A 12,586-nucleotide genomic window follows, 5' to 3' on the forward strand; every position below is an offset into this window, starting at 1 on the left:
TTCTATGTAGTGTTATGCTTGCACTTTCGAGCTGCAAAATACCTATTTTCTCTGGTAGCTTGGATTCAAATTGCAGTGCAGGCAGGGAAGTGTTGAACCCAGTTTAGCAGTTCAATGCTGCACACGTTTTCCTTTAATACCTATACTTTGCTGATGTCAAATCCTGCAAATTTTACTACTTTCAGAAATTAGAAAGATATCTTGTAGTATAAAAATAGCTAATAAAGCATTGGTTAGTGTTGATATAAGTAAAAAAAAATGGCTTAATTTTGTGAATAATCTTGTGTAGTCTACATCAGGCACATATATGGTAACTTCTAGAGTTAGTAAGTAACAATGTACTGCAAGACAAAATGCAGGGCTGAATGACAGTATTGTCTGGAACAGAATTTTTCAAAGCTCTGGTTGACAGGCCTGCTGCTGCCTCTGGAAGCTGTACTGTGAGGTACACAGAAACCATTTTGAATACATAATAAGAAATTTTAGTTCTGGGCAGTTAGATTAGTACACAGGAAGTGTTGAGCATTGACAGTGGCTAAAAACACTATTCTTTAGAGATGTTTCCCTCTATTGCAATGTTTGCAAGGTGCAAAATAATAAAGAATTTTGTTCAGTATTTACAGAATGTGTGTTTTGTAATTTGGCTTTGTGCATCTGGATTGCTGATAGTAAATTTGCGTGGACATTGGAAACTGATTTTGATACCTGTTCAATTAGTGGTTTGCCTTTATTTCTTTTCCCATGTCCCTCTGAAAAACTGAGGTACGCACAGGCATACATACACACAGCTGGTATGACTTTTGAGATTACATGTTTGTTGCTGTTGATGAGGTAGTATTGATCTCTGCATCTTTGTAAAGTGAAGAATTACCCCCCTTGTGTCCCCTTCTGACCTCCACCCCACACACACTCGGTGCTGTGACTATTAGAAGTTGATATGTTTTATATATTAACATAGGCCATACACATATATGTATTTGCTGTTACAGAGTTTATAGTTCTGAGCAAGATTTGGTCTGGGGAGAGGTGTGATAGGCTATACAATCACATCAGTGTCAGGATTTTGGATACCCAAGGCTGGTTTCTGACACGTTATTAAATTGCAGTGAATAATTTCCTACCTTCTTAAGCTAAAATTTCTTTATTATTAATTATATTATTTATATTAATCTTACTGCGGGGGACCTCTCAAAAAAGAACCAGGAATGAACAAGGTAAGAGGCATTAAAGCTATTGTAGAATTTGCTGGGAAAAGTTCTATGTACACTTGCAGGTTGGGTTTGTGTTCACCACTTCCTTGTTGTTCACTTTTTCTTTTTTTTTTTCTTCTTCTTGTGCTGGTTGCTGGTTTTGTTGTTTTGTTCATTGTGGATTTTTTTTTTATTTTGTTTGTGTGTGTTGTGTTTTTGTTTTGTTTTTTTTTTTAACTAGGAGAGCCAGATTGAACTGTTTGGCCCAAGTTTCTCTGTAAAGCTGGTGGGTGTTCACATAGTGTGCCTATATCCAGACTGGTTCACTCTTTTTGTACCTCCCTCATCCTGCATGTGGGTTTGCTTCTCTGTGAAGCAAAGAGAATGGGTCTTTGAGTATAGTCTGTTGAAACAGCCTGGGATGTGGCAGCTTATGTAGCTAGCTGGCATAGGATATTTTGGGACTCCCTGTCTGTAAGCTACGAGCACAGCTAGAGGCTGAGACTGCTTTCCCCAAAGGAAATGCTGAGCATTCATAGTACAGTGCGATGTTGACAAGCCTACCTGTTTGTGTTTCCTGGCTCTGCACTTTTCATTCTCAGCTACTTAAATCAATTGTGTAGGCAATGTAATTTCCCATTTGTTACTAAGGTGAAAGACTAGCTCAGGTCCTTTCTGTTTGGTGTATCAAATGCCTGAATTAGATGTTACAACTTCACTGCTTGTGACTGTAAAAAGTAAGCATTTGAGTAGCAGTTTCATAATGAGAATTTCATGTATGCCTTGTTTTATGGTGGCGTTTCTGTGTGTTGTGTGTGTTTGTTGTTGTTTTATTGTGTTTTTTTTTTTTTAACTTCTGCTTTTAATGGACAGTAGCTTCAGAAAAGGAATATGAAGAAGAGATATGGTAGGGCTGCACCTAATAGCCTGAAGCTCAGGTGGGGTGGTTTGGGATGAATGAGATGTGCACAGCAGCAGGAAGAGAACAGTCATGTCCCCTGGGATAGGAAGTTGCTAGCACTAGGCAGCAAGACAGACCTGGAAAATTGACCCATTTGCAATATTGCTTCCAGACATTTTGCTTCACCCCAGCTTTTGAAGCAGTACATGCTTTCTTTTGCCTTCATACTTTTTCTTTCTTACAAGCCAGAATGAGAAGACTTACATCTTTGCATTGTCAAATTGGCTAAGAGAAATTATTGGTGTACTGATACAGGGTGTGGAATTCAGGTTCAGGGGTTTTCTCAGTTCTCTTATTTTCTTTTTGCACTTTGTTGCTGCTTGTAGCTGTATTTTAAGCCCATGCTGTTTTCATACACTGCTACAGCACCACTTTACATAATTTTTTGATAGTTTTAAAAATAGAAACAGACTTCAGGCAGAGAAGCTGCAGTGGTGGGGAGTGAGCCAGAGGTGGAATGGTACTGATGAAGAGAACAAGCCTGGATAGGAAACACAGACATGGAGCACTTCATGTAGTTCAGAACTGAAGGCAGGGAAGAGGCCCATAGAGAGATGCACGCAGCAGAATTTCTCAGTCTTCCCTCATTGTCTTCTGGGCTCGCTCAGGGAGAGCAGAGAAAGAGAGGACAGTGAAACAAACACCAATAGAGTGTAAAGAAGAGTAGAAGAGAAGGGATAGGATCTATGTGAGGTGAATGTATCAAAGTGACAGTGAATGGAGATGTCTTGTTACTTAAACTCTGTAGGCTTTTTAAATGTTTCTGTGGCATAGTGGTAGGGTATTTACCTTAAAGGTCTCTTATTTTTGTATGGAGAAAAAGCTACTGGTTTTAGGAAATCAGCTAGATCTCTCTGAAAGAAAAACTTTAAATTCCCAAAAACTTTTTTATGGAGGAATTTTACCAAGTGATCGCTATATGTAAGTTTTGTGTGCTTTAAAAAAAAATCTGCTCCAAATCTGCTCAGCAGGACCCGAGTTTAGAGAGTCTCATTGTGAACTTGGAAAGAGTTAAATTTATTTTATTTAGGCTTGAGGGGAGTAGTTGTTCAAAAGTTGGACCAGGGGAAGTAGGGTCTAATTCATCCTTTTCCCTCTGTTTTCTAGTATATCAATTTCTGTGGACAAGAGGAGAGGGACTTCAGCCTTTAGAGACTCTTGCTCCGAGCTGATTGGCAGTGCTTAAAATTGCACCACCAGAAAGCAATAAAACAAATATATAGAGCAACAGTAACAGAAAGCAGATGTCTTGCTTTTGCAATCAAAGAACTGGAGAAAGCAGTAAGAAAATAATGGCAACAGACTGCATTGGTGGTGGTGGGAAGTATATATGCCTTGCTTACTTGTCAGACAAAATGGAAACCCCCATACTGGTGAAAATGAAAGATACATTACCAGCCACAGTACTTTGCTTTGGAATTGGGTCATATGTGCTTAATTTTTCATTAGAAGGCATCACACTAAGAGTCCTGCAAGACGGAGCAGACAGCTTTTCTCATTGTGTTCTTGGGCCTGTTTTTCTACTTTGAAGGATTCTATAAAATCATTTGTGTCTCTGATTCAGATGAGCAAAATGTATGGAAATGGTTCTTTTTTCTTCCACATGTGTGCATTTTGTATTGGGAGGGAAAAGGTATTACAGAGATGATTGCGTGTGAAATATAGCTTAATGGTTTTTAAAAGCTGCATGTAAAATGGAAATAGATTTGATGTCTTTTAGTCTATATCTGAATGTTGCTGTGAACTAAAATGGTAATTAGTCACCTATGCTGCATCTTCATTCACTGACTATAAGTACATGGAGTTTTCCTGGTGGTAATGTCTTAAAGCAAACAAGAAATGGTCTTTAGGGGAATGCATTCTTTGTAAACATTGGCATAAATACGTAAATGTGTATGGACACTTTGAGCAGTTTGCCTTTCTTCACCATGTATGTCTAGCCACATGAAAGTGAAATGCTCTTAACAGTTTGTGTTGAGAAAGGGAAAGTCACTGGAACTGGGGTGAATAGAAGAAGGAACAGGGCAGACTTCTGGCACCTTCCTTCCCTGTGATACTGGCCCAGGAGAAAGCTGGAGACTTGAGAGGATGTCCTCTTTGTTTTGTTTGAAAGAATGCTAACTGGCATATTTAAAGCAGAGTTCACATCAGTGGTGTGAAGGGAAGAAGAAAACTGAAACTTCACTTCAATTTCTGTTTTGGTGCCCTTTCTCTGTCAGGGCTACTTAAACATGCAACAAAACCCTTTTATGCTCTCACACAGGCATCAAACTCTTTTTTGCCCTAGCTTAAAAAGCAAAAAGACTGATTTGGCATAAAATATTTGAAGAAAGCAGTGAGTGTTCTGACTGGAATATCTCTGAGTGAGTTTGAGCACAGAGTCCTGCAGAGGAAGTGCTTTGGAAAAAATTGTTCATCTGGAGTTTCAGAATCAGTTGGGAACTTCTCAGTGCTGGTTTTGTGTATGTACAAAGCTCAGGAAGACACAGGACTTCTGATTGTATTTCAGGATGTGAAATGTTACACTTCATGTTGTCCTAGTCACTGCTGTGCTTCTCACTAAATAAGTCCCTTGCACTCCTGTGCTATGCTGACTTGTATCATGCAGAAGGAAATCTCACTTTCTGAATAACTGACAGTATATAGCCATGGAAGAAACACCAAAGTGCCCATAGGAATCCTGACAGTCTCCTTGCTCGCACAGTGCACAGAGTTCTTGTGGCAACTCAAAGCAAGGGCAGAAGGGCAGGTGGGAGGTCTTCAAACTGCCTAAATTGAGGGCTGAAGAAAACTCCAAAACCCAAACCAAAAGAACCCCCACAAAACTCTTGCGAGGAAGCTCTGGTTCTGAACTCTGATTTTGACACGCTTCTCAGGTGTGTGTGTGTGTATTTTTCTGGTGGAGGTGAAATTTAAGTGGCTGCACTATAGTTCCATCTCACACAAGTCTTTAAAACCACACATGGATACTGGCTTATGCACATGGCACATTAACCAACCTTTTACTGCTTGGCCGTGGCTGTTGTCCTTTTAGTTGAAAACTGGTGCCAAGTTATTTAAGAATTTCAGGTGAGATGAAAAATTCAGTACGTGAAGTAAATCTGATCACTCTACAATTAAGTCGCTTTCTCTCAGATTTTCTAGTATTTGTGTTAGTATTTACCCCAGCACCCTTTAAATGAAGTGCTGTGCTATATGATGCTGTATCCCTAGCAACTAAAAATCATTTTCCTCCATGCAGTATAGATTGGGAATAGATATGTGCAGCTTGAAATGCTTATTGATCAATTGACTTCTGAAAACTGCCTGTGAACTTTAGAGGTAGGGCAACAGTACGAGTACTGCTACACATTTCACTCTTAAATACATATAATCCTTATAGAAGAGAAATTTGAATGCATTTAATGTTTGTGAATAGAAAACCTATGTCTGAGAAAGTACTACTATGCAAGTTTTTTTGTGAGTCTGTAATGCTCCAGAGGAATGTTGTAATATTCTGCAAATTATTGTTTAAAAATGGAAAAGTATCAAGATTTTACAAGCTTTGCCCCAGATCTGGTGACCATTTATAGTCAGGCTAAATGGTATTACTAGATATATGTGGAGAATTGAGATTATTTCTCTCAGTAGAGTGTTTTGTAGATAATGAGGCAAACTTCCATTTTTTTATTACTCATTGGAATAATTTAATGGACGTAAATGAAATTTTCCAGAATTAACTGAGATGTGTGTGCCATCTCGCCACATTCCCACGTGCTTCAGATGTGAAGAGATGATTTTTTTTCTGGTTACAAGCAAGCAGGACAAGACTATCTTGGAGACATCTGCAGAAGGGCCTGCAAGATAAGCAGCATATGTGTCCTGTTTTACTTCTGATTCTAACAGCAAAACCAGAAGGATTTTGCTAAGCACTTCCAACTTTTTTTTTTTTTTTTTTACACCATGCAGAAGTTTTTCATAGTTGTCAAGAAAATCCAAAGTTAATCATGGTGAGAGGTGTAAGTCTCCTCGTGAACATCTGTTTTCTGCCAGTTGGGATTACTGAGAGCATTCCGGTGTGCTTCATTCTGATAGCAGGCTGTGTTTGTGCAAGGGTGCGCTTTTCTAGGGCGTGATTGTAGGGGCTTAGGTCAGTGGTTTGCCTAGCTCAGTATCTTGTCTCGAGTAATGCAAGTAGAGTTTGTCCAAGGCAAGAGGCGTTTAAGCAACAAAGCATGCATACAGTGATTTTTTTTTTTTTTCCTGATTATAATCTCCCAATGAGCAACAGTGTAAAAACATCGTGAGCCAGAAGCTGTATTAACCTTTCAATATCTATGGATCCTCCGTTAATGTATCTAATCTTTTTTTTTCTGAATGTCATTAAGCTTTTGATTTGCACAGCATCCTGTGATAAAGAGTTCGTGATTCCATCCTTAACCTTTTTCTCCTAATGGCTCTCTGCCATTGTTCCTGTTCCATCAGCTGTTCAAAAGCCAACTGGGCAAAAATTTCTGGTTTGGGATATGGAGGGGACTCAGCAGCATGTCATTTTTTGAGCCTCCTGAAAATGCTGCGAACTCAGTTGCTTGATTTTTCTTGACAGGCTTGCCAGAAGCTTGACAATCTCAGGTGTTTAGGTGCTTCAGATTAGTATAGTACAGTCTCATTACCCAGTCCCTAAATTGAGATGAGCTTGGCCTGGCCTGACACCTGTGTAGTCTGCTGTAAGTCACCTTTTGCAACCCATGAAATAATCTAACCCTTAAGTCTCAGCTTCTGGTGTAGGATCAGGACACTTAACTGGATTAAATTTAACAAAGCTAATGGATCTGACTGAGACTTGCAGCTAGCGTGTATGACTGTTAAGACACATTTGTATGCACTGATCAAATTCTTTCATTCTATTTTTCCATGCTTATTCTGTACAAAACTGTATTAAGCTCTTAACAAAACATAATGTTTTATACATATCTACAAATAACAATTTGCCTTGTCCAAATGCATCTTATGGATTTTTACAATAATGTAGCTTTTTTGCCCCCCTCGCTCCTGTTCCTTCAATCTTGATGCCTTTTGGTTATGTAAGAAAGAAGGAAAGAAGCTTGTTACTGGGAGAAAAACCCAAAACCAACCCCTAAACCCCCCTACATCTGCCTGAAAGTGATTTGGAAACTTGTACAGCTTTACTTCAAGTTTTGAATAATCACTGCAGTCAGGAGGATAACACACACTGTTGTGGCAAGCTTTACAACTACAGAAAAAGAGCAGTCTTGGTACAGGTAAGATTAACCTTTTTTGGCTCATGTGGTGTATTACAGGAGGCTGTACTGACATTCTCAAATCCATGTCCTGTACTTACTAGACAATTAAGACTGCTGAAATAACAGACTCTCTTGACCAGCAGTTCTGTTTTTCCATCTAGGAAAATTTTCCATTTATCTTGTATTAAAGTACAGCCAAGCCTGTGACAGCTCCTTTTGAAGAATACTGGCTTGTAGTATTGTTTAAATTTACAGTCATGACTCCTCAAGTCCAAAAAGGAGAGTTTCATTCCCAGCTAGTATAGATGGGCTTCTGGGTGAGCTGGTTGGGTGTAGTGTGCATGGTCCTTCGGTCAGCTGGCAGAGCACACTTGGAGGAGAAAGTCACAGAGATGCGAGGGGTGCTAGGGAACCTCAGTATATTTGCAGTGAGCATATTCCACTTGATATGGTATGCTTTACAGGTGGTCTTGTAGTATAAAACTAAAATTGCCACTTAGAAGTGCGTATAAGGAAGAAGGAATCTTGCTTTGAAGCTGTTGAAATCACTTCTGGGAAAGCTTTTTAAGCTGGTATCCCTGTGTCTTCCCACTACTTGGCAGAAAAACACTTTTGTCCTGTTTTGCAAAAGAAAAATCATTAGGATATTTAACTGTTTACGCAAGATAAAGTGTACTGTGTGCCAAAATATATCTGTACACTGCAGTGTGGAGAAACCACAAAGAAAACCAGTTTGATGCTGGAGCAGCGTTCCATTACATGCCCTGAAGCTAAAGCGAATCTAGTTTTCTGTTTTAGACAGTGCTTGGGTTTTAAAAACTGGAGATGAAAGTTGGACAGATGGACATTTAGAAATGTGCTTGGACACCTACAATGTTTTTTAAACAATTCTGCATGATTGGTACTGTGTCATGCCAAACAGGCAGTGGTGGTATTGGGAGGCACAGTGCTACTTGTGCCTGTTCTGCTTGTTTCACTGATCCTTAGCGTGGGCTTTTCATGGAAACCCTGTAGTATGTGGAGGGAAACGATGTACTCCAAAGCATTCAGTGGAGTGCAGAATAGAGGGATTTAAGAAAATTATAGATGCTGTTCCCTTTTCCATCATGGGGGAAAGACGCTGTCTTTCAAGCTTGGTGCTTTTGAGTCTGTTGGAGGAGAAAAAGACTGTAACTTCCTTTTTGAAATACAGGAGCATTCAATATCAAAAAGGTTATAAAATGTTGGCTTCAGGGATTTAAAATTTTTTTACTCTTTTAGACCAGTGTGTAATATATATTCCTCTCACCACCACCACCCCACCCCCCCCCCACCCCACCACCCCCGCCCAAATCATGGGTTATATTGTATTTAAACAGCTGTGTGTCTGTGGAAAACATTGCTAAAACTGATAATATTTAGGACTTCTAATCATTTTCACTGGGAGAGAGCTGTGAGAACAGTTGTTTTGTGCAGGTGGTGGTAATATAACAATAAAATAATGTGTTGCTTGACTGTGGAGTTTGCTTTGAGTCTGAAAAACTCAAAGAGAACCTTACTTGATTGATGCTGAGAAAGTGACGCTTATTGCACCTACTGTTCCTATGTGGAACGTCCCTGAATGAGTTGTGCAAATTTTAAATTCTTCCAGTTACAATGGTTAAGTTTTAAAGTAAACAGCTACGTGCATATTTTAAAACTCTTGGTAAGCCCCACCCCCCCCCCACCCCCCATCCTGAAAAAATTGATTATCCAACAGAAAGGATGAGTCAATATGTATATATCTTAAAAAAATCCATAAATTTATAGTGCCTGCTCTGACATTATTTTTTTTTTCCCCTTAGTTCCTTGGCATAGCATTTCTTGGGATTGGATTGTGGGCATGGAATGAAAAGGTAAGTTGAATCTAGCACCAAACTCTGTGTTTTTCCTCTTTCTTTTTCTTACTCTGATGAAATATTGAATAGTAACATGCCACACATTTTGTGTGTCCACACACAGTTTCTACCAAAACGCAATCAAGCTTCTCTGTCAGATAAAACCTTCGCTTGGCTCACCTAGAGGAAGATCCCAGGCATCTTTCTCAAGAATGCCTTAGCAAGGAATCATGGCAGACACTTGCACATAAAATAACCATTTCAATCCATGCATGCTCAAACTGCATTTCAGGTACTAGAACACTCTGCTACAGGTGATATTGGCATTGTGTCTCTGCTGCATGTGTCCCCAGGAATGGAGAGGGAAGCCTACATGGATCACAGGGCACTGTCTGAAAAATAAGCCTCCTTGGCTTTGCCTTAACATAGTATGCTAATTTCTGTTCCTCTTTAAAAAAAAACAAACAAACAAACCAAAATGACAACAACAAAAAAACCAAACAAACCCCCCCAAAACCAAAAAAAACCCCAGACTAACAAAACCCCCAAAACTAAAAAAGCAAAACAAACCAACCAACCAAATAAACCACAACTCACACACAAAAATCCCTAACAAAACCCAAAACAAAATTAACCCCCAAAACCAAGCCAAATGCGAGACAGATGTGCAAATAAAACTGTCCATTGGAATGCTCTGTGTTGCAAGACTGTAAAATAAGATTGGAAATGGGAAGAAAGGGGGCGGGGGAAGGAGAAAACATTTGTGAACTAGAGCCTGATTCTTAATTTGCTTGCTGCAGAGGATGGAAAGAAGATGAAATATCAAGACATAATACACAAAACAAGTCAGTATGTGTTGGATTACTGGATGAAGAGTTTGGCTTGCTAAAAGGCAACAGCTAGAATGAAAGCCAGAGTTTCCTTTACTTTAAAAGACTGAAAATAACAAAACCTAGCTGGTAACAATGGTGCTGTGATACTCAATTACATAATGTTTTTTTTTTTCTTTTTTTTAATGGAAAACACTGACAAAGTTACAAATTGGTGTTCGCTTAAGGCATAATAGCTGGCATTTGCAGCAGAACAAATAACATGCTGGAAGCACTGGAGTTTTGCCACTTAAAAATTTAGGACAAATTTTGCTCGTTCAGAAGTGAGTTGCTAACTTAGATTCTGATTACTCTGTGTATGTGCCTTGGATGTAAATATTTACAAATAGTAATGGGTAGTAATTAACTCGTACTGTATACTCCTATATATACTTGTACTTACATACCACATGATACTCATGTTGGAAAGAGGTGATTTTTTTTTTCATTCAGCAAAGATGCAATAACATGTTTTATTTAACATTCTGAGCATACTCACAGAGCTTATATCTATGTCTAAGTCCCAGAGAAGAATTTTGTTTTGAAGTGGCTTTCTAGAAGAGATTGTACATATTTTTTTGTATAATTTCAGTAGATAACACAAATGATTCCTCTTTAGCATGAATGAGTAGGGAAAACAGCTGTAGTCTAGTGTTTGAAGTCTAAAATATGACAATTGTACAGCTAGAGGGTGTTCTGGCAGAATAATGATTTGTTAGGTTTTACATATTTTCTATATGGAAAGCACCACCACCCCTTCCTAGGAAAAATGCATTTAATTAATAATTGTTAATAGCAAGAAGCCAAAGCTCATGATTTTACTTGAGATTTGGACATCTGTTATCAGGTCATCTTAAAACCATTTTTAATCAGTTCCTGAAACTGGAAGAAAATGCTACGTTGTTTTTCAGACAAGTAAATAAAACCACCTAGAACAGTTTAATATGCACTAGCTCAGGCTCCATATGTACTGGGTTTTTCTGTAAAAATTAATAAATAAAATAATGCTTGTATTTTTAAAGCACAGGCCTTTCCTTGAAAATGAACATCTCTCCCCAGCTTCTCTTAACTGTTGTGTACTGTGGTGCTTAGTGTGGACTGTTTCATTTCATGGTTGTGTCAACCAAAATGTGTAGTATAGGTGTAGCTGAACTGCAGAGCTCTGGAGCACAGACAGACTTGATTTTTGTAGCAAGAATTATGGAAAAATAGACTTGTGTCAAGCCGGTTTGAGACCTTTCTTTCATTTGGCTCTCCAAAGGACACGGAATGGCCAGAAGCTGCGGTCAGCAAGCTCAAGTTCCAGCTACTCATAGGGCCTGTGCAACTTAGTGGAGGGCAGATCAGTTACATCCCAGACAGAGCTGTTCTTGCTGCAACTGTGGAGTTGGAGGCAAAAGCCAAGTAGGTGAAGTCTAAGACTTGAGAGATTGGTAACTTAACTAAAAACCCTTTCTCTAGCTAGACTTCTAAGACCTAAGGCTAGCCTGGGTATCCCTTGAGCATTATGGGTTGTTGTAATGGTATACTGTAAGACAGAAAAGCAGCTTTGCAGAGAAGGACCTGCGGGTCCTGGTGTACACCAAATAGAACGTGAGCCAGCACTGTGCCCTTGTGACAAAGATGACTAATTGTCTCCTGGGCTGTATTACCAGTGTTGTTAGTAGGTTGAGGGAGGGGATTCTTCCCCTCTACTCAACACTAGTGAGACCACATCTGGACCAGTTCTGGGCTCCCCAGTACAAGAGAGATGCTGACATACTGGAGAGTCCAGCAATGGGCTGCCTAGATGACTAAGGGACCAGAGCATCTCTCCTACAAGGAGTGGCTGAGAGAGCTAGGACTGTTCACATTAAGGGAACCTTAATGTGTATAAATACCTGAAGCGAGAGTGCAAAGAGGATGGAGCTAGGCTGTTTTCAGTGGTGCCCAGTGACAGAGGCAATGGGCACAAAATGAAACACAGGACCTTCTGACTGAACATCCGGAAACACCTTTTTTTTTTCTCTCCCTTTACTGTGAGGGTGACTGAGCATTGGCACAGTTTGCCCAGAGATGATGTGGAGTCTTTCTCTTTGGAGACACTCAAAAGCAGTCTGGATGTGGTGCTAGGCAGCCAGGTCTAGGTGATCCGATGACTTCCAGACGTTCCTTCCAACTTCAACCATTCTGCGAAGGCTGCTGCTGTCCTAATGAATTAAGTTTTTATCAAAGTTGAAATTGATGCTGCTGTTGTATGATATGTAAACATAGATTTGTAAGGGGTTTGGGTTTCTTTGTTTGGGTGTTTTTTTTTCCTGACAGGATGGGGTCTTCAGAAGGAATCCTCTACTGTAAACTGACTTGGAGGTGGGGAGGATTTTGATTTACTTCTGTTTTTGAATGGTGTGGCTTTATATCCAGCTGTGTTGTTTTGTAACCTGGCCATCAACTTGTATATACTTTTGCTGCTTCACAGAATTGTTTT

At 39.5% G+C, this 12,586-nt stretch overlaps 1 protein-coding gene across 1 annotated transcript in view; it reads left to right on the forward strand.

Annotated features, from left to right (window-relative positions):
* TSPAN5 (tetraspanin 5) overlaps window positions 1-12,586 on the forward strand; it is an 88,687-nt gene that overhangs the window by 50,358 nt on the left and 25,743 nt on the right. Inside the window, exon 2 of the mRNA XM_005232531.4 lies at window positions 9,218-9,268. Within this exon, the coding sequence (XP_005232588.1) occupies window positions 9,218-9,268 (51 nt within the window). The remainder of the gene's footprint in view (window positions 1-9,217; window positions 9,269-12,586) is intronic.

The sequence above is a fragment of the Falco peregrinus genome, chromosome 2, assembly GCF_023634155.1.
Source record: "Falco peregrinus isolate bFalPer1 chromosome 2, bFalPer1.pri, whole genome shotgun sequence".
Classification (NCBI taxonomy): domain Eukaryota; kingdom Metazoa; phylum Chordata; class Aves; order Falconiformes; family Falconidae; genus Falco; species Falco peregrinus.